At 33.2% G+C, this 23,888-nt stretch overlaps 1 protein-coding gene and 1 long non-coding RNA gene across 2 annotated transcripts in view; one reads left to right on the top strand and one right to left on the bottom strand.

Annotated features, from left to right (window-relative positions):
• Window positions 1–23,888, top strand: part of LOC117162875 (dynein beta chain, ciliary-like) — a 209,520-nt gene that overhangs the window by 15,510 nt on the left and 170,122 nt on the right. Inside the window, exons 8-15 of the mRNA XM_033344867.2 lie at window positions 2,011–2,214; window positions 2,755–2,946; window positions 4,287–4,496; window positions 4,764–5,038; window positions 13,924–14,042; window positions 17,072–17,389; window positions 17,491–17,560; window positions 17,856–18,029. Of these exons, the coding sequence (XP_033200758.2) occupies window positions 2,011–2,214; window positions 2,755–2,946; window positions 4,287–4,496; window positions 4,764–5,038; window positions 13,924–14,042; window positions 17,072–17,389; window positions 17,491–17,560; window positions 17,856–18,029 (1,562 nt within the window). The remainder of the gene's footprint in view (window positions 1–2,010; window positions 2,215–2,754; window positions 2,947–4,286; window positions 4,497–4,763; window positions 5,039–13,923; window positions 14,043–17,071; window positions 17,390–17,490; window positions 17,561–17,855; window positions 18,030–23,888) is intronic.
• Window positions 9,985–11,266, bottom strand: LOC143303852 (uncharacterized). Its single transcript, XR_013060513.1, has 3 exons — window positions 11,132–11,266; window positions 10,710–11,036; window positions 9,985–10,618 (listed from the first exon to the last, which is right to left on the bottom strand). It is a non-coding gene; the product is annotated as an uncharacterized LOC143303852 (long non-coding RNA).

The following is a 23,888-nucleotide window of genomic DNA, read 5'->3' as shown; positions in this document are numbered from 1 at the left end:
CATATTTGGCGCCTAGCCAAGCTTGCGCCGCCATACTACAGCAGCGATCCTTCAAATCTAACTGCTTGTGAGACTGTATCACCTTTTTCCCAGCAATATCGTTGATCGTTAAGAAAAATTCTTGCTGAGAATTGAACCGAATTAAAAACTAGCAATATTAAAATGTATCCACCTCGAAATCATTTGTCCAATTATTATTTGAACATTTTCCATTAGATAATAATATTAACAACACCCAAATCCTAACTTGTGTGTATCTTATAATATTACAATGTAACGTATAATATTAGCTTATCTATCTATCACTAGCTCTGTGTGTCAATACTTAGCGTATGTCGATCTGTTAATTAATTTCATCGCAACATCCTTGTAAACGCGAATAATTTGTATTCACAAACTTTGAATAATGTGTACATAATTATTTTTATTCATACTAATATTCAACATTCATTTATTATAATACTTCAGTAATGTAAATAGATTGTTCTCAATCGCAATTAAATGCGTTGTTGTAACGTGCTCTACGTGGCATGTTTCCTCCTTTTTTAAATAATCCTTGGTAGAGTTTTGCCCTGTAGAACATTCGGCAGGTTCCTTCAGCTATTAAGGGTAGCTTGTGGGTGCTAACCCTATTGGGCTAGCACTATTACAAGAATGTATTTATAATTGACCTCGTGTCACTTGGTACTGTGATTTCTTTTCCAGTCTTCTAACGGTCCTGACAGTGTACAGTGTATTGACTAGTGCGTTTCAGTGACTCATTGTTGCTGTTTTGTATTTATTGAACATCCGCTGAATTTCTTTCTTTACAGTGGGAACTTGAAGATCTCTGCATAGTTCTTCACTATTATTGTACATTACAGTATATTACAGTCTATTATTCTACAAAGTACGATTGATTGCATGGCTTCCATTTTAGCAATATGGCTTTTAGCCACTGTACCCCATAATTGGACGCCGTATGACCATACTGGTTTTATTATGACTCCATAGATTAGTAGTCTGTTTTCTGTACTAAGTTTCGAACGACGGTCGGTTAAACAGTACGTGTTTTTTCTTTTAATTCTTACTTGCTGTATTCTTTTGTGTACGTGCTGTTTCCAAATTAATTTTGAGTCCGAATGGAGTCTCAGGTATTTGACCACTTTTGTTTTTGGCATTTCATTGTTGTGAAGTGTGATTTTTGCAGTATCTTCATTCTGGAGGGTAATACGACTATGTTTATTATAATTGACCTTTGTTCTCTGCTCTACCAACTATTGTTTCAGTGCATCTACATGGCTTGGTGAGATCTTAACTGCTTACTATGGATTTTCATGCATTCCTACTATTCCGGTATCATCTGTGGATATACAGGCTACAGTATTTCGTGTTGGTGAAATGTCTGCTGTGTATAAAGTGTAAAATACTGGATCCAACACACTTCCTTGTGGTACTTATTACTTGCGTATCTGAGTTCAAATCTCTTATTCTTTTACATAGAATGTTCTGTTATTTGGGTAAGATTTTAATAGTTGATCAATTGCATCTGGCAAATGTTGTTTCTGGTTTTCAGCAAACCTTCGTACCAGACTTTGTTGAACGCTTGTGTTATGTCTAAAAATAGGCATGTGCAGTATTTACGGCTTTCCAGAACTGTTACAATTTTGTTAATTAGCCTGTGCTCTTGTGGAATGTTTTTCTCTAGATTTTAACTGGCGACCTGGCATTAATTGTTTACTGTTGAAAATCTCCTTGATTCTGATTATAAGTATGTGTTCTAGAGTGTTAGATAATATTGTGTGGAGGAAGATAGGACATTATGAGGAGGATTCGTGAATGTTTTTGCATATAAAATTTTATGCTCAATTGAGAAATTTAATTAGAAAAAAATTTTACTTTATTTTTTTCTTAATCTCTCAGTTATGTTCCACTTTTGATGATATCCTACTTTGTGTTTATAATATATATCTCATATTAATCTGTCGCATGTATCGATTATAATTTTATAATTATAATTTTTTATTACAGTCATTATTTGATACAGTACAAGATTATTTGAAACTAGAAAGAATAGAAATGTTCGGCTTAAAAGCGAAGTCACTACTTTCCATGATTAATAATATTTACGAAGAGTTTATTAAATTGTACCAACAATTTGGAGACGTGTCTTATGAAGTTTTAATGCCAGAAGAAAAACAATTCACTGCAGATTTAAATGAATTTTTCGCCTCGGTAAGCAATTTAGTCACTAGACTCTTCGCTAGCTTCTGAATGTTCTCTAGTTAAGTTTAATAACTTAAAAGCCATATAAGCACATAATTTTATTGAACAAACAAGTTTTAATTTTATCAAGAAATATGCCGTTTATGAATATTTTACCAGTAATATTTAATAATACTAATAAATAGAGTGTCCAGTTAGAAGTATTATCAGTTGTGTCAATTATAATTTTGAAATTACAATTTTCTATTACAATCATTATTTGATACAGTCGCATGTTATACTATTCCATATAGTACAGTAAGCAATAAAGAATTTCTTAAATTTATCTATTCAATGAAGTTTCAATTTTTTTAAATAAGACATATAACAATATAATAAATTCTATCACAGATTTTGATGTTCTTATTAAATATACGTATCATTTGTTTCAATATTTTGATATATTTTTTCATATTTTGTATATTACATTTATAATTACGTAGATTAGTACATATTTACCTGTTACTTTACATGTTTACTAATCAATGAAAATTCTTCCTGAAATAAAAGATAGAGCAGTTTGATCGACGATTGGCAAGCATTTTCGACCAAGCATTTGCTGAATGTTACAACTTAGAGTCGTTCTTTAAGTTCGTTTGGATAATGGGCGTAATTGCCAACAGACCTATAATAATGGCCCAATTATGGCACAATTATGAAGAAATAATTCAAAGAGTAGATCAACACTTCAGTGACCTTAAGGTAGGGCTGAATTATATATTATTATATTAAGAAATTAATTTTTACTTCTAATTAGTAAGAATAATACTCTGGCTTTAACAAAAATGGCTTGAAATTATTCGTATTTTATATAGAAATGAACTGTAGTTTTTTATAAGATAAAGCTTAAACGTTCTTGATAATAATTTCAATAATTTCTCATATGGGTATATTGTTATATGGTGATGTAAGGCTCATAATTTCACCATAACAGAAATTAAGAAATTTATTAATCGGATAATATAAGAATTTACATAAAGTTAGATGAACAGAAGAAACAACAATGAATGTGCAATTTTAAATTAAATTTTGAAACCGTTCATTTGACCGGGTCTGGCAAGGTTGGTGTTAATATGCTAATATGGTGTAATATAAAATAATACATGTTAGAAAATATTTTGACGATTTTAAAAAATATATTAAGTGAGAGAGAGAGAGAGAGAAAGAAAGAGAATGTAACGATAACAATAAAAGCGAAATCTCGTTTTAAGAAAGATATCAATGAAATAACATATATTACCATATTTCTCAGTCTGCCATGCAATTATATTGCTGTATAGAATTACATAAAATTATATGCAGAGAAAATTAGAAAGAAAATATTACAAATAGAATATAACAATATTATACATGTGAAAGTTATCATTTTTGTTATTACTGTCTTAAACATTTGTGTAAGTGTCTCTGGATCGGTGAAAATTTGAAAAAGAAGGTTGTCATAAGATTGACTTTGAACTTGAAGTTCAAGGCTAAATTCTTTTTTATTGCACCGCATCCTACGCACAATGAGGACCAAAAATCTTCAAGGAACCTTTGCAACTGAACCGTTTTCTTGAAAAAAAGAATGTTAAAATTTAGTTAATTTTACCATTACCAGACTCACTTTTCTACATTCCATTCAAGTTTCTTCTTAAAATTATTTAAGAAGACTTCAGACGATGGAAACTGCACTTAACGCGACTCGATAACGATTTTTCATCCACATACTCATCCAAGCAAAAAGATAACAAATAAACGAAATAAAAATATAATTATATACCTTGCACGATTCTCCAGTGACATTGTAAAGAAACAATTAGGGTCATTACAAGTCCGTAAGTATTCGTTTAAGTTAGTAAACCATTAACTATAGTTAATGGGCAGTGATAAGAACTAAGCACGTGGGCAGAATGGTATAAAGTTAAATCAGTTATAAATTAGAATTCATTTGCAACAGAGTGGCAATTCTTTATAGGAAATAAACAATTGCGTCATGTAAATGGGTTAATATCTTATAAGAAATATTACGAGTTGCCAATTATAACAAACATTTTGTCTTGTAGGTGTTATTCGACAAGAATTTTAATTCCGGAAAAGACAACGAGCTTTCGACACTGAATTCGTATTTACCTGTAGTGAGTGCATCCCTGTGTTTTTTAATGAAACTTCGTAAGAGAACTGTTCTCCCAATTGAGTGCATGAAATTAATCGACCATCCCTTAATTAATGACAAAATGGAAAACGTACTCAAAGACAAATACGAAGAACTTGAGGTAATATGCGATAAAATAATAATAAATGTTAATATATATTTAAGTACGTTTAAAGCTTGCATTGAACTTGATCAATCTCTTCTTACAATACTGTTTCTTCTTACTTGATTTTGTCATGGATAGAATATTTCCTTATGTGTTTCTCTAAGATCTTCTTTTCATTGATTTACAATAATTTGTAATTGATCAGAATATACAGTAAATAACGAAGGTACAGTATATTTATCATATCGATAATATTATATTGATTATATTTATCTCTTCAAGGCTATTATTGACGAAAAGGAAAAAGAAATATTTACCGCCTGGGCGGAGAAATTGCCAGAAATTTGGGAAACTCACTTAACGAAAACTCTTTTAAACGTTAGAGAGGATCAACTGCTGGAAACGAATTTCGACTTTGCTTTAACAACTGCCTTGAAAGAGATTCGTTATATGATAATTGCGAAGATTCCCGATCTTCCTCAAGAAGCCATAGATTTTTATAATAGATCACAATTCTTCTTCATCAGCACTTACAATCTCAATCTGATAGTGAATTGGTAAGTCATGTTTTTATTTTTATAGATATATAGATATAGAAAAGAAGGAAGATATCTCAATTTGAGGCGTATGTTTTCTTTCTCTTTTTCTTCTATACAGTTCATTCATAATTTATACGTCACAGAAAAGTAAAATGTTCCCTTTTTTTGAAGAGACATTTGAAAATCATTTTGGTATTTGCATAATACTATTAGGTCAGTGACAGTGAGAGAATTTACAATTAGGGGCCACAACTGTGACGGCCAAAATCAAAACAGCCATTTCGACTGAAATGTTTTTGGTTGCGAATAATGATCGTAAATGACCGAAAAGTATTTTTCATTCTCGATTACCACTATCGACGAGGGAAATTTATTTCGGTAGATCGTAACAGTTATCGGTAAGAAAAATTGCATTTCCATTGCACACAGTAGTTATCGAAGAAGAAAATATCGTTTTGGTTTTTGGTTTCGATTAAGTTCTCGGCTTCGAAGTTTCTGTTTCATCACTACAAATAGTACAATTTTCGTTAGTACAAATTACTAACAACCATGACAACCATAATAAATTGTAACAGAGCGTGTTTCGAAGAAACTTTTCATTCGATAGAAAATTATATTTATCGACCTTCTTATTTACAATCAGATCATAGATTGAAATCAATAACTATCATTAGCGATAGAATTTGCCCTAATCGATAAAGTCCTGTTAAATATTATTATGACGAAACAACATCCTGTAACAGTCGTGCACAAGTCTTGAAATGTAATGGAACAAAAAAACAAAGAAACAAAAGGCAGCATCGCGACAATATAAAAGTAAATATATATAAGATTTATACTTTCATTTATTTATTTATCATTTATCATTTACAATAGACGGATATCTTTCAATAAAATAGCTTATTATAAAGTCTTTGATCCTGAACGTGTACTGAAAACACACGTGTAGTTGGTTAATACATGCAATAATAAAATAATAAATATATATATAATAATATAAAGTATATTTTATGTTATTCTACTGTATTATTATTATTATATTATTATATTTATATTATATTATTCATTTTTATTATATTATTATTTTATATTATTATATATGTGTACATATAGTATAAATATTATATAAATATATATAGTCATATATGCAAGTGCAAGAAACTACCAGATTCAAATTCTAAATATAACTTCTCTGGTATTCTCTTGGTACCCTGTAATAGCTTGAAACCTTCCTGGTTGAAACCTATTGAATTTACCAAATTATTTGTGAATTAAATATTTCTATATTTATTTTACAGGCTAATTCTATCCAAAATTTTGATATCGCTAATAGCAGGTACTTTGTATAACTAATTGTCCAAACACCATTAATATGTATTAGTGTTGATGTGGTCATGTTTGTCGTATATATTTTTCAATGCATTTCCTCGTATTTTCTTTTTCGTTCTTTATCTACAATTTTTGTATCTTCGTGCAAATCTGATCAATTTTCATATATTAGGTTGTTCCAAAAGTTTCTTTCGTTTTATAAGGAAATAATAGATGCACGATATTTTGTGTTTTATGTTGTTTTATTGAATTGTGTATTTTGCAGTAATAAATCAAAATACATCACACATAATTCTATAAAATAATATAAAACAAAAAATGTTGTGCATCTCTATCATTTCCTCATAAAACGAAAGAAACTTTTGAGACAATCTAATAGATAATTTCACATACATTTAGAAAGTAGGCCTGCACTATCTTAAAATAGTTACATTTCAATACTTTCTTTACACTTTATATGCCCTGTGTTTCGTTATCCATTACCTTACCTTACCTTAGCTTTCTACATATTTCTTGTCTCCTAATGTTCGAGATTTCGCCTCGTCTGAATCCCTTTGTTTATGTTTGACGGCTAGGTTTTCATGAAACACTGTTGCTTTATCGTTTTGTCACGCTGATATTTATCTTGTTCTTGTATAAATCGAAATTCATATACAGGCTGGTCTAGAAATCAGCATTTCTCACGCACATATTTTCATATTTTTCTTTTTCATTAATCCTTCTTGCAGGACAGAGAGGGGTAGCTACTGATGACGCGGAAAATGTATTTTCTCAGTGAACGTCCATTGCACCTACGTTTAGGACGTTTATTAAGATCCCGAAATTAGATATCACGACAAATGTTACGTAACGTAACGCGACATCGTAGCGAACTAGTCGTATGTATGCAATAGATGCGAGATTTTTGTAATGTAGAAGAGGCGATTGTTGACAAACCCGTTGCACAACCAGGAAAGAAAGTCTTGTATTATGCGAACGAATAATTTTCCCATAATTTGGTCATTTCTGATAAACTCGGTTGTGTGCAGAAAACAATTATTATAACAAATACAGTACAACCCGGTATAACTTCGGGACACACGCTGATTGATTCTTGTCAGAAAATTAATTATCTGATCGACGCCGAATGTCACGACGACTCTTCTACGCGTTTTTGATGCGCCTTCTTCTTGTAACAACGGGGTGGTAACCAACCAAATGGCTGCGAGATGTTCGATTTCCTTGCGAGGTCGTGTTATTCTTCCAGGTCAGATAATCTCAGCGACTTGTATCGTCACAATATGGTTACAGCATACTCTTCGGAGATATCGGGCTTAAGCCACGTCCATCGCTATTGGGTGTGAAATAAACTAAAAATCTTAAATTGCTCATGTCCTCTTCGTAGATCCTAAAGTTGCAGATCAAAAAATATTCACAGAGTTTAATTTTAATATTTTACAAAATACGAAATATCGAAGAAATTACGAAAATATTTATAAAATTTACAAACCTTGCCGAGGAGCACCCTACGTGGTTCATTAAATTCTTAATAACGTGTTAATATCCTTACACCTTCTTCAATCTTAAGATTACGCTTCGACAGCAACCTGATGTAAATGTGAAACTGTTATTAATTCGATAATACTTGAAATGTAATAATAATTTACGGGCGTATCACTGAATCGCCATCCATACGTGTAATATTACGTCGTTGTCATTCATCGTCATTTGTTTTCATCATTAGTGATGAGAAGAATTTAGGAATGAACTTACATCACTTTCAAAAGAATTGTTTATGCAATTTCATTTATTAATGAAATTTCAATCGATTAGAACAGACAAGCATTTTAAGATTCGAATTGTAAATTGTTTACAAATAAGAAGGTGAAAGTATACGTAAATTCGTGCTTCCTTAAATTTTTCCAAAAAAGAACCTATACCAATTCTATGATATTAGTGAAAGACATCCTTATTAATATTGCTGTAGTTGTTAACATTGTTTTATTATTATAGTTTATTGTATATTATTTTTTATTATATAACAACGTAGTTGTTAATATTGCTATAGTGGTTCATATTGTTTTATTATTATAGTTTGTTATATATTATTTTTTATTATATATTAATGTAGTTGTTAATATTGATACAGTTGACGAAAAAAAAAAAAATCAAAACGGTGGTAAATTATAGAAGCAAAATAAAAGCTCCCATTGATTAACAATTTATATAACCAGCACATCCAGAGAACACTTCAGAGAGATCATTCGGTAGATCTGATAGAAAGATAGAATTCGCCTGTAGACGTTTTCCCAGTGGAGAAATCGTCTACGTGATATTCAATTCAATACTAAACGTAAGAATTTGTCTAACGTCCACGTAGACAAATTGCAAAGAATTTTGGAATTGAAAAGAGGAAGCAATTGGAACGATCACAACATAATCTTTCCAGTAATACATATGTAGAAACTACCAAATATTTGAATTAATTTCTTGTTCATTGTTGCCGTAACATCAATATTCTTCATCTTTATGTAATCATCAGAAGAATCGCATTCCGTTGGTGTCTTATGCTTGCTGTTGCAATCACATTTACTTATTGCCTGGTTATTCGGAATATTATCGGTTACTTTCACGGATTGTAAGCAGGTCTCGTTCCTCGTGTAACTAAGCATTTAGAAGGAGATATAATTTATCATTAAATTTGCACAACTGAATGGGATCAAATAAAGAAGAACTTTCATTTTGCGTTGCTGCGCAATAAACACTATTATAACATCAGTTCCTAAGCAGGTAGCTGTTTTTTACGAGTATACTCGTCATGAAGAAATGGTGCAACATTTTGTGCTATGATGAGCACTGTTAGTAATAAAATTAAAAAATAAAACAGTCGTTTCGTTACAGTTTAATTTCATATTATTACAGTCACACATGCTCTGTCTTTGATGAATATACTCGGCATCGCTTACTTTTTGTGTCAAATTTTAGGTACGCACTCTTCAAAGTTTTCAAAATGCTCGCAACAGCTAACCAGTCAATTGTTAAATTTTTATCGTGATCTTATAGTTCGGCTTGAATTCTTTGAATTTTATTGAAATCAAATGTTACATTTTCCAACATTTTTTCACAATCTAATTTTGAAATTGCCAGGCAAGACCATAGACAATGTAGATTAATACCGTCCGCTGGTTCTCTGCTTGAAATTATGTCCGTATTATTGTTAGAATACATGTAAATATATATCTTCTTTGTTTACATATATTACGTTTAGTATTAATATATATTATATATATAGTTTATATATATATAAATACATTTATATTTGTTATGTTTATATTATTCTTTTCTTATATTTACTTGTAAATCATGCTCCTACGATTTTACCGGAGAAGCAGGAAATACCCTGTATAATTATATATCATATATATTATTGTATTATTATAATATTTAATATTTAATATTATTGTTATTATTACATTATATGTTATGACATATAATGCAGTATATAATATATAATATACAATAATATAATATAATATAACATAATATACATTATATATCATATTTTATTAATATATAATAATATATTATATTATAATATAATAGGATATAATACATATTATAATATAATATACATCATATATGACTCATATTTGTAATATGTATTATATTATAATATAATACGCCTAATTTTAGATACAAGTCGCTATATGCCCCCAAATACAATTCCACGATGTGAAAACGTGACCAAACGTTGACCGCGTTGGAGATAATTTGTCTTCGATACGTGACTGTCGCATAATCGATTGTAAAACGATTCGTGCGTGGGCAGACGTGTATCGCACAGTTTATCGTAGGATGTTAGGTAATCGTATGGAAAGACAGCTTTCTTGCTGAGAAGTTCGAAGTCGCTTTCTGGAAGATATTTGACCGCGATGTTTTGTACGATACGCAATTTACTCTTTTTCAAATACGATTCCAAATACGAGGAATTTCTCAAGTCTTCAGTTTAGGAATTTGAGACAGTCGATGAAACGAAACTTCACCCATTCTTTTCTCCTACCACGCGTGACTTTAAAGTGTTTCACGAAAGAAATGTGCGTCTCTTTAGCGAGCGCTAACAGTTATTTTACCCTCGAACGTGTTGGCGAGTTTCTTAATGACGAAACATACGTTATAAATGGACAAATTGTGGAATACAACGGGTATGACGATCGGAGTTCCATAATGTAAATTACAATTTCTCTTTTTCTTCTTTTTATGAATGCCTTATGGAATTTATACAATTTGCACCTGCAAATAGCATACATTAGTAATCGTACATCGTTTCGAGAATTTCTTAACCTTATTATTATCATTATTATATATATTATTATTTTCTAACCTTACCAGCCCCGGAATCAAAATTGAATTAAAAATCATACATTTATTGTTATCATCCGACTAATCAATTTCTCCATTTTTGTTAACACCAGGTTTACGTGACGCGACATTTTGACGCATTTCGAAATTCACGAGAAAAATTAGCCCTTTTATATTTTTCTTCTACCATTTCTGCTGGCTATCTTCCGTTTAACAAGACAGATATATACCGAAATTCATTTCCTTCGAAACTTTCTAGCCTCGAAGTTTGCTACATACGTGGTATATTTTATCATATTAGAATATATTTTATCATACCACATTCGACGTAATCGGAATGTCTGTAAACCTAGAAAATAATATAAGAATTATTATATAAGAATTATTAAGAATACAAGAATTTACATAAAGTTAAACGATCAAACGAAATAATAACGAATATACAATTTTTAAATAAACTTTGAAACCGGTTTTTTTAGCAGGCCTGCTAAGCTTAGTGTTAATATTCCAGCTGTTGGATTACACGATTTATTGCACGAATTACTACTCATTATCACACAAGCGATTACACGAATGACGTGTAGGACATCATGTCAAATGTAAATGTAAAATGTAAAACGTAAAAGGACAATGATCGCGAACCTGTACATCGTCTGTTTACAACAGTTTTTCACGCTCGTGGCACCAGATGGCGCGATTGAAGTCAATCCATTGTTCTTTCGTAAGACTATTTACTGAGCCGATCCTATAAGTTTCCTAATTGATTAATCTGACATTAGGGAAAGCCATTGCTCCTAGTGCCACCCTCCCTGTTATTCGCAGCTCGAATTCAATTAACCCTCCGCCGCGTTACCCTACAAGGGTGAGAGTTTTTCTCTCTCTCCCTCTCTGCTCGCTCCTTTACGAGCATAACTTGCTCGCAGAAGGAGCGGATAGCCTCGTAAAAAAAATCCGGTAAGTGCCGCCGAAAGGCACTCCTTTCATACTACAAAAAAGTTTTTTTTTTACGTGGAGGAAATCTTCATAGACACCTTCTCGTTACACCCTGTTGCGCGGGGCGGGGGACACAGGGTGGTAGCAGAAGGTAGTGCCGGATTGTTACCGGTTAAAACCTCCACAGTGAATCAGATTACCGTAACCAACTGCGAGTGATCGCGACGGCCCTGGGGTGTTGTCTCCATTCTTTGCAGATATATCCACCAGGGCGAGGATTCGAACTCGTGACGCGTCGTCTCCAGTTCGGGACCTCAACGAGCATACCATAGATGGCTGCTCCACATAAAAAATTAACCTACATCGTTTTCAAGTATACTCAATCACTTTACTACTCAAATTCTTATTCAGCTTCGTATTAAACATTTATTACCGTGTAAAAGCAGTTGAAATACGTAATATAAAGGTGATTAAAAAAAATTAGAATTGTGTGAGCAATTGTAATAAGCCAAGATATTGAATATCAAAATGAAAAAGTTTTTGTATGAAAAATGATCGTAAATCGCTGAATTACGCGATAAAATACAAGAAAGAGTCACGAAGTTAGGGGCAAACGTTATGAACACCGAAATAGGCTTAAAGATGTGGGAATTCCATAACATATGGCAATAGCAACTGCGTCCACTCAGAGCATCACCGATATTTCTAGAATTCAGGGAAAATATTGTTTATGAAAGTTACCGAGAATTGTGGTAATCGTAGAATTCCAGTAATAAGTTCTTTTCTTGGCGATGAGCGTATGGAATACTTCTTGTTCAATTAATTTTTTTAAATAGCATATTATACATTTTTATTTTCAGTAGTAATAGGTTTATATCATGTTATCGGCCTAAGTAAAAAATCGTTTGATTTGCAAATGACTAAATAATTAAAAATCGTAATTATAACGATGATACAGTGTACAAAGTGTTCTGTTTAAGTGAGTACGCTGGAATATCTGACGAGAAATCAAAGTTATAAAAAAAATGTTCTTACAAAAATCGTATGTGAAACAAATATTGTTATAAGTAAGAAAAATTTATTAATAATTCTTTTATACACCTTATTCTTCAATGTGGCCACCATTATTTAGAATACGTTTGTGTATTATTAATAATTGAATTAAACATTGCATGAATTACAATTACAAATTCAATTACGTCGTACCCAATCACATTGCATTTCGTAATTTAGATCTCTCGGTTAATTAAATTGCAACGTAATTCGTGATCGTAATCGAAATATAATTACAAAATGCAATGCAATTGAAATACGATTACAAAGTACAATCTCATTAAAATATAATTAGAAAATACGATGCAATTGAAATATAATTACGTAATGCAATGCAGTTGAAATAAAATTACGAAATACACTGAATGATATCCAAATTGAGAGGCAATGAGAGGAGGAAAAGACCACAGTTTTTTTTAAAGGTTTCAAACAGAAAAAAATTACTATTAATGATGAATATGGTATTATTCATAAATATAAAAATTCGCCTCAGTTTTTCAGAGATTCAAATTGTAACTCAGTTACATTGTATTTAAATTACTCTTGTGATTCCAGTAATTAGAGATTCAATGAATTGATAAGTTTGAATTATTTAATTCAGTAACATTTGTAATTTTACCGCAGTTTCTGATGTTTGTAAAAAGTGTCTTCCGGCATCTTCCAACGTTGCGCTAAAAGTTAAATGGTAGATAATGAAAATTAAAATCGATCATTGATCAATTATCCATCTAGCAGAATAATCTTTCATTTTTAACGTTCACTCCAGCATTAGCATCTTTACCATGCGAGGAGCAACGATATGGCACGTGAAGGTGTCAGACTCAGCTAACCGACATTTACTGACTGTCGTGACTCCAATTTATCACTCATTACACGAAATACCATCGAATAGCAGGTTGTTGAATTTGTCTCAAAAGCCAGTGTAATATTAACGAAAAGATATGGTGCTACTTAAAAACAGCAACTACGTCAACCACAAAATATCTTTTTAAATTAATACTTTTATCGTCACAAAATAATTTCTATAAGAATATTTTCTTTCTAACTTCTCTTATCTCTCGTGACACGTTTCAACGGAAGATGTTTCACTTCAACGGAACACCCTGTATATACATGTTTACCGTTAACAAATTTACGATAATTGGTATTTTCCAAAATTTATTAAATGATACTTAAATGATATTTAATAGTTACTATAATAGTATATCCTAGTAATGTAGTTTGTTTTTTAAACAAATAATATATTTCAGGTATAACAGAATACGAAATGAAAGCGCTCCAGTAGAATTTCAGTTAGTGGAAGACGAAGTTGAAAATATTGATAACTTGATTAATTATGGCCAAGAACATTATGATTGGAATTCGGAAGGTATAGAATTGATAATATACCCACAGTTGTACATCTCTTTTAAATTAAATTATACTTGCTCTTTAACAATTTCATACACGTATAAGTTTCGTAATAATAATTATTAATATAATACTTTTATTATACTAATTTTTATTATATTGAATTTTATTATGTTATTTTAATAATTATATTAAAATATAATTATTGTTATTTTGTATGGTTCATGTGTTATCCACAGTTTGCTTTATACATACTTTGTTTGCTTAAATCATTGGATCTGCTATTACCATTTACCTTCTATCATCAAGTTGATTTCTATCGATAACAAAAGTTACAACAGAATTACCGTAGAAGTCCCTCTAATCGTCCCTTGTCTACCTAAAATATTATATATATGTAATAACGAAAATCCTTAGGTTAGATCAGACGATTGATTCTGGAAAATCGTGTTTATTTTGGGAATCATTAAATATAATATAATAATAGTTGATAACAAATCTACTACAAATTTTACCTGAAAAATCGGGAATCGATTTTCTAAGTCTTAAATTACCGTCCTTCTCTCGTGATCTATTCTATTCAGCAAATGACTGCCGATAAAATAAAGCAAAAGTAAAAATGTCGGTTGGCGGGTAGTTTGAATTCTATAGAATTTACACACATATATATAAATTGTCTAATAAAGTTATAAAACGCGTTGGGTCTTGTAAAAGCATAGTAATTTGTAGGAAATATTTCATACAAATGTTTATCCATCTGGCAAGTAACTACAGAAGGTAACTGTTGGTCGCTTAAAATATTTCGTAGAATCGGTGGAGGTTAGGATTCTATTATTACGTCGCAATGTAGTGTGTAATATTAGGTTGCGCTAAAAGTTTCTTTCGTTTTATAAGGAAATAATAGATGCACAATATTTTTTGTTTTATATTATTTTATTGGATTGTGTATGATCCACTTTGTCTATTACTACAAAATGGAAAGAAACTTTTGAGACAATCTAATCTAATATCTCGGATGTATACAAAACATGTTTGTACGAGTTTCACTATGATTACATGCTACCGAGTTCTGTCGAAAGTTGTACAATTATGTATACGGATACGTATACATAACTATATATACGATGTACGATAATTTATCATCGATATAGACGATAATTTCATTTACGAGCTGACGTGCGATAATTCAAGCAATAATTCAATAAAATAATAGAAATAGAACAAAATGTATCATATATAACATTCAATAGAATAATATAAAGCCAAAAATATTATTTGCTTATAAAGCGAACGAAACTTTTGGGCAATCTAATAGTATGTCTGTATATCCAGAGTATTCCGCAAAAACGTTGTCAGTCGATTAGAGGATGGTTGCACGTGCAAAAATAAGTCGATAATGCAGGATAATAGTTTTTTTGTCCGGAGCTTCATTTTCGAGGAAATCGAGTTTGATTGCTTGTCAAGTAGTTTCGGATGTGACTAATTATAAAATAAACTTTATTAGGTTCGAGTATAGATACAATTGGTGAGAAGTTATTCAACGTGTGAAAATAAGTAAAAATATATCCTGAATAAAATTTCTTTGTTTAAAGTTTCATTCTCAAGAAAATAGAGTTTGAGCATGTTAAGAATTGCTCTAGTGCAGGCGTATGATAAATCGTCAGATAAATATGATAAATCTTCTTCTCGAGAACAGAACGTGTTGTGAGAAAAATTTATTATACAATACCTACTTAATTCCACATATAGAATAACAACTTCCTGTCGATTATTCGCTTCTGTCCAATCCGGGATTAGTCCAGTTCAAATACAGTTGACAAATTTTCAAACACATTTTTCTTGAAATGAAAGGCTCGGACAAAAAGATTTTATTCTATATCCCCGATTTATTTTTGTAGAATCACTATTTACTTGATCGACTACGTTATCAGCGACACCTTGTATGTACACTATCATTCATGCATTTCAATCAATAAATATATTTCTATCGATAAGAAAAGTGACATACGGCTTTTTGGAATTTTTCTAATTTATCGTGCATAATTTAATTCGTGCATAGCACGGATGTGCCCGAGAGAACCCGAAAATGTTAGGTCAAGTCGATAATTTATCTCAGGAGCGACTCGGGTTCCCGTGAATTATAAAATTATAAAGGTTAGAACATGAGCGAAAAGTGATACTGAAGCGAATATAATATCTAGAAATGTTTGAGATCCCAAAAATGTCAGGAAGCCGATGCTTGGGACGAGTCGTGTTCTCAGAAATATTAGATAATTAGACATTGTCGGGACTCCCAAGAATCTCGGAATTCTCGCTAATTATAAGATAGTATTGGCTTGAACATGGAGCAGGAATATTTTATTATGAAATATTATTCTAAATATATCTATCACATATTTCATTATTATTTTTGCTTCATATTTTAGATTATGTAATTTTATAATTCTTGAACAACCCGAAATTTACAGGAATTCTAACAATCTCGAATTACTAGATACTTTAGGGAGCCCAACCCAATTCCGAGCAAAATTGTTGACTCGATTTCACCCGACCCGACCCAATCCGAACCAATTCGATTCGATCCAATCCAATCCGATCCGATCCGACTCGACTCGACTCGACTCGACCCGACCAGATTAGACCCGACCCAACCAGATTAGACCCGACCCGACCAGATTAGACCCGACCCGACTCGACTCGACTCGACCCGACCAGACCCGACCCGACCAGACCCGACCCAATATTTTCAGGTTCTCACACATCTCTAATAATATTTTAAATATTATATATAACACGTATTTCGTTATTATCGTTGCTTCGTGTTCTAGACTGTACAATTTTATAATACTGGAGAACCTGAAATTCTCGGGAGTCCCGACAATCTCCAATTACGAGATACGTTCGAGACTCGACCCGACCTGTCCCGAGTATCGGGTTCCCGACATTTTCGGGTTCTCGTACATCTTTAGCGCATAGTTCAACTTTGATTAAGAAATACGCGGATGTGTTTATTGAATTCTTCAACTTACTCAAACAAATATATTTTAGAGGTTCCAGAATATATCGATAATTTGTTAAAAATTACTTGGAAATTACATGCCAGAGTGTTTCGCGCGCAAGAGAACTTGAATAATATTATGGATGAAATGTATACTTGGGCAATGATGCCAGTTATTTACCGTAAAGATGCGAGAGATGAAAATTTATTGTCAGTCGCTGATAAAGACGACAAATTTGCGGAAAGATTTGCGGAGATCGAAGCAACCGCTGAAGAACTGGAACACGTATTAAAAGAAAATTATAAACTGTTTTTCGACTTGCTCCCAGATCATGTCTACAATAAAGAAGAGCTCGAATTATTAGACGGTAACCGTTCAATAATTTTTGTATTTTACTGTGGATACTGATTAACAAAACGTTTTACAAACTTTTTGAAAGCGTTATTTATTCAATGCAATTATTTGTAGCCCACACTGAAGAAGAAGAAGAAGTAGAAACGGAAAAAGCAGAAGAAGGAAACGATGCTGAGGCTGCAAAGTAAAATTAGGAAACTTGAATATCATCATTTTTGTTTCATTACGCATTTTTATCGTATTTTTCGTAACAGATAACAATTAACGAAAACTCTTATTCAGTACATGTGATCATTTCTTATTTTCAGTAATAAATTTTTCGCGAATAAATGAATAAACAATTATAGAAATTAAAATACAATAATAAAAAAGGACGACCGGTAATTTAGATATAAAATAATATTTTTGTTTTAATAATTTATAATCGACAATATTAAGAAGGACTATTGTCTTATAATTTTGTATTAATATTTCATTAGGCCGGATGAGGAAATAACTGAAGAAGCGGAAGTACCGGAAGAACAAGAGCAAGTAGAAGAAGAAGAAGAGGTTGATGAAGAAACGTTAGCAATGAGACGCGAGAAATGGCAGCCTTATCTACTCTATGTTGACAACTTAATTTCCAAAGGTCTTATTCAGGCTGTCTCCACAAGGTTATTAATAATAATTGCGATGCTCGACTAAAATTTATCTTACTTTAAATTAATACTCATTATTATTTACTACTTAGAAAAGCTAAGTGAAAATTTAAAATATTATTATTTATAACAGTATTTTATGGATACTTGGTTTCAACATTTTGCTTATACAATATTTCTTGTCCGGTAAGAAATATTACTCCAACAAGGAGTGATTCTACATGAAAAAATAAGTCGGAAATATGAAATAAAATTTGTGCGGTAGGTTCGTTTTATTTGAGAAACCTCAACAGGCGTCTATACAGGTCCCAATTTAACTTTGACAGCGAAATATCGCGGAAATTAAAAATTTATCGAAACAAATATTTTATGCAAAAGTTATAAAGTTAGGAGAAAAACATTTGATGTTGGGTGAAGCTCGTTCGGTTCACATTTTATTTTTTTTAATAACGTACGTAATTAGGTTACGAGAACCTCCATATTGTATGACACATTCCGATTGTATGGTAAAAATCAAATACCTTTCGTTCTTATCGATTTTTCGATCTGAGCTTCTGTTTCACAAATATTTGATTTGCAGATTAATTTTCGCACGGCGAGTCGTCTAGCGGACGCCGTACAGTGGATACAGTGTCCATTCGGACCATACAAAGAAGTTGTTTTTATATATAACTGTCCATTTTAGCGTTCAAAGTCCGAAATTAATCTGGGCGCTTATCTGGATTGCTAAATTCCTAGAATTCGACTGAGGGAAGGAGAATGAATGAGCAAGTGAGATACCGATACCCGTCACTAGAGCATGTGGATAGCAGTCAGACAATGTAACTTAATATGACACGCTTGAAGTGCATTTCCAAGAATTCGTGGGAATACCGACGGAAGCTAAAACGGATAAACAAAAGTCCGGACGCTAAAGAGGACACTATTTCATCTTCCCAACGCACAAACGCTATCTTATCGCTCTATGGTTGAAGCAGGAAAGTAGGGATACTTCGAGACGATTATCGACGGATCTAATTAGAGCCCGTATTTGTTATTCGAGAGGTAAAGAAATCATACGTTGGCGAGACCCATAAACGAGGTTTGCGTGCAAGAGGCAATAGACTACCGAGGACAACGACAAAGTTACCATTGTACCTCTAGAACGGCGATCTGTATTCCAAATGGTGTTATCGATGACTTTTGGTTAGGGTTGCTATTTATAAAATTACTAATTTAGAATAGAGGGCGTTAAAAGGCCGGATTTTTCCGCCTGAAACCTCGATACTGTTACTTGTTTTTTTGGGTTAGGTACGATATCGTAAGAAAACTTCTATAAACTTAAATGTAATACATTTATTGATTATATAGGTGGCATTTTTTTCCACAGGCTTTCTGCATCTTCCACGCAACTTGAATATTCCATCCGTCCAGAACTCGTCAGGTTTTTCGGCGAGAAACTTCTCGATATGATCTTTCGTATGGACCAAATTATACCAAACCCAATATAAATTGTAACCGGATAGCACTGCGTTTGCATTTAGACTGCTTCTAATGCGTCTACAATGCGAACGCAGTACTTGGAAGTCATCATAGAAAAACGAATGCATTGCTGTCCAGTATATTAGTATAGGTGGCTCTAACGCGTGCAACAACACCGTACGCGACGTACACACAGCATAATTTTTTTTTCTTTCTTTATTTATTTATTTGAATTTTACAATTTGTCCAGTAGGACATTTGGTAAAATATTATAGCTTAGTCGTATAATAATATAACATGTGGATGGCTACCCCCAGTGAGGTACCATCTTCGAGTTTGATTGATTTATTTCTTTATTGAGGTGAGTGTTTGTTTGTTAGGTTATGTCCTTTGTGAGATCTGTTGGGTGTCACAGCATAATGACGCGGGTGGTCAGTGGAGGCTGATAGTTTCGACAGCAAGCGAGTGTCACGTAAACTTGAGGGTTGGGTGATAAAATAACTATAGTTTGTGTCGTAACACAACTATTAATTTTGTTTTAATTGAACTTTATTACAAATTCAGCAATCAAACTGGAATACATCGGTGAACCCGGATGACTACAGAAAATCTCACCGGGCATCTCCGGGCGCTATTGAAACTACTAAAAATTAGGGGAAACCCATTAGGCGAATGGCAGCTCTATACCTTCGGTGAACGCCATGCAAATTACCGATATGCTTCCCATTTTTATGCTCAGCGATTTTCTAATACTCATCACCATCCGAATGCTCGAAAAATAACAAATATTGGATTATATAAATAATAAGGAAATCTCTACAAAATCCATTACATCAGCAAAGACGAAGAAACCAAATACAAGATCCTAATCATCCTAGACTTTTAGTCACCTTGGGAATGGTCCATTTGGATTCACATATCAGCATTGGACAAATACAACGAAACAAGATTTCATAGCAGTGGATGTCCCAATACATGCAATTGTCATTATTGGTTATGTGGCGGATCGGTATCAATAGGACGCCGACAGGTCGAGGCACCAATGCGGCGCAACATCTCCCGGGCACCAATCATCCGCGGGTACCAACCGCCAACATCAGAGGGCTACGGCGACAACGAGTCTGTCTATCTCGCTAGCGGTCGAATATACGGGCGAATGATACAAATACCGCACCTAGCAAGACTCCCTCTACGTCTAAGGCAGGGACTACCGGGCATGGCCTTACTGACGAGTCCACCGATAGTCCCGGGACGAAACGCAAAACTCTCTTTTCACCTGGCAGCGACAACCTCCGCCACAGTTACATCAACATTGGTTGCGACAGGTGCTCAATCAATATCGTTGGAGCTTACATGTTTAAGCTGGAACATTCAATGTCAAAGTCAAAATCATTGGACTGCGTTCCTTCCAACTTCACTACGGCTATTAACTGTCGAATTTGTGTAGATTTTGTCTCAAAAATTTTGTCAGGATATCTTGAATGATGACGTTCGACATATTTTTCGATGAAGTTATAGAGCTCAGTTTACGACATATTTCGCTGTCTAAGATTCAACGGATTTCTTCGTACTTAGCTACTATATTCGGTAATACAAATCAAATGGAGGTGATTCCCCGCGTAACAATAGTCGCGTATATGGAATAACAATCTTTCATATTTTCATATTTACTTGGCAGGTAACGACAGTCGGTTGAATAGGTTTCTTCGTACTTAGGTACTTCGCTCGGTAGTACAAGCCGAATGGGGGTAACTTTCCTGCAAAGTCGAAAATATAGAATAACAACTTTTAATATTAATCAGTCGAAAATATAGAATAACAATTTTTGATATTAATCTGTTATAAAATTTTAGCATATCAAGAAACGTGACCTCTTAATTTTAAGACATGTGATAATTTATTTGTACGTGTATGGGAGAATGATATAATGTATGGTAATAGTCGTGTAATATCAAAAGATTTAAGATCAAAAGTTTAAAGTAGATTATTAGAAATAGATTATTAAAAAAAAGTAAAAAGATTGGAAAAAAGAAGCCAACACCACACGGAGTTCCCAGGGGGTCACCCATCCAAGTACTATCTGTGCCCAGCGCTGCTTAACTTTCGTGATCGGACGAGAACGAGTGCTTTTTTTTTTTTTTTTTAAACTGTTTATTAAAACCCAATATACAATTATAAATACATTATAGTGTTCACAATAAACGGTGAATTTATATAATGGTATCTTAGGCAAAGGTACCGATACGCAACGGTACTACGTAGCCATGCTGTAATATGTGTCGACGCTTTACATTTTTCGTGTTGAATATATCTTTTGGTTTAAGCCGCTGGAGGAGCGGAGCTTCTATGTGATTTTGTTTTTACTTGTTTTTGTTGTCCTGGAAACTGGGTCGCAAAAACAGGACGCTTCGGTAGTATGTTTTTGGGTGATGTGGAATTTGGGGGGGGGGTGGGATGAGGGGACGGGGGAGGGGGATGTTAAATAAATAAGTTTCTTTTAAAAGAAGGAGAATTGCGAAAATTACAATGTTTGCACCTGTGTTGTGCGGGGGCAGAATTGAGTTTTATCGGTTTAATAGATTTTCTTTCTTATTTTATTATGGGTTCAGTATTCACCAATATTTTTTTGCATTGTTTCTATGTTTGTCTTTGGTGTCTTTCAGAGGGAGGGCCATGTTGTATCTCCATCTAGTGTCTGCGGTCTGACCGTCTAGGTTTTCTTCGTAAAGTATAGTTTGGGTCCCTATTTTTCTTTTTATGTGATAAATTATCGGGATGTTATTTTGGTCTTGTAGGTAGTTTTTTCCGTCAAGGTATGGGAAAGCTTCTGGTGGGATGTAGCCTGTTGTCAGAGTGTTTTTGTAATATGTGTCATTTGGAAATAAGCAGCTGAAGATTAAACTATTTTCTTTTATCTTTGCCGCTTGCGCGAAGTGGTTTCGTATTAGCTTTAGGATGTGACAGTCTATGCGGTGAACGCTGGCTAGGTCGTATATTATTTTGTTTTTTACGTATTTTTTGAATCCGCTGTGTTCGGATCTGTAAGTGCTCAGACAAGCTCTGATGCATTTTCTTTCGAATATGCGAATTTTTTCCATTTGGGAGGCTGATATGTTGTACCAGATTGGGCAGCCGTAGGTTATGATCGGTCTGATTAGTGCTTGATAGCATAGAATTTTTACTTTGCTATCGAGATGTTTGGAGTGGAATAGTTTTTTCATTTTCCAAAATGCTTTATTGGCCTTGGTAAGTTGAATTTCGGTGTGCTGCTTGTAGTTTAATTTGTAATCTATGTTTACCCCTAAGTATTTTACGCAATTTTTGTGTGGTATGAGGGCCCCTTTGTCTGTTTTTTCTCTTATCTGAAATTTTTTGCAGTGTTCTCTTTCTATTGGGCCGATTTCACTTGACTTGGGTCTAAACAGTATGGTTTCGCATTTACTTATGTTGATTTTTAGTTTCCATGCGAGGTAATAGTCGTTTATTTTCTCAAAGAGTTCTTGGAGTTCCGTTTTTATAGTTTTGGTTTTGCGGCCTGTTACGTATATGATGAGGTCGTCTGCGAAGGCTATGGAGCGTTTATGGGTGGATGTATTGAGATCAAAGAGGTTTAGTAAGTCGCTGTTGTAAATACTGAAAAGTAACGGGGAATTTACTGTACCTTGTTGTAGACCGTTTTTTATGGAGAATTCTTTGCTTGATGAGTGTGAACCTTCAGTTATTACGAATGTTCTGTTTGTGATCATGTCCCAGACTATTTTAATCAGGGAACTTTTTTTTGATCAGTTTGTATATGAGACCTGGGATCCAGACTGTGTCGAAGGCTTTTTCGAGGTCTATTAAGCAGGCGGCTACTCGATCTTTTGCGTTTAGAGCCCAGCAGATGTCCGACGTGAGTTTGTTTATTGCGTGGATTGTGGAGTGCTTGTGTCGGAAGCCGAATTGATCCTCTGGGATTATGTTATTTTTTGTGCAGAAGGAGGTTAGGGGGTTGTTTATGATTATTTCAAATACTTTGCTTATGTTGGGGAGCAGACTTATGGGTCGTAGGTTTGCGGGCGATGAGCCGTCTTTATCCTTTTTTGTTATAGCTATTAGTTTGGCTTTTTTCCATTTTCTGGGGAAGTATGTGTTGTTTAGAGCATTGTTGAAGAGTACTGTGTAGTACCATTTTATTTTGTTCGGTAGGCGCTTGAGTAAGATGTTTGGGATGCCGTCGAAGCCGGAGGATTTTTTGTTGTTTAGTTTGGAGAGGATTGTGTTTAGTTGATTGTAATTTGTGAAGTAGTTTATTTCTGGATCTGGTTGTTTGGGATTGTCTGCGGTGTTTTCGTTTGAGAATGTGCAGACTGTTTTGTTTAGCGTTTTGTCTTGTTCCATTTCATTTTTGAGTTTGTTAGTTTCGGCGATGAT

This window comes from Bombus vancouverensis, chromosome 17 (assembly GCF_051014615.1).
Source record: "Bombus vancouverensis nearcticus chromosome 17, iyBomVanc1_principal, whole genome shotgun sequence".
Classification (NCBI taxonomy): Eukaryota; Metazoa; Arthropoda; class Insecta; order Hymenoptera; family Apidae; genus Bombus; species Bombus vancouverensis.
Note: the sequence above shows the minus strand (reverse complement) of the source record. Positions and strands in the feature narration are given on the sequence as shown.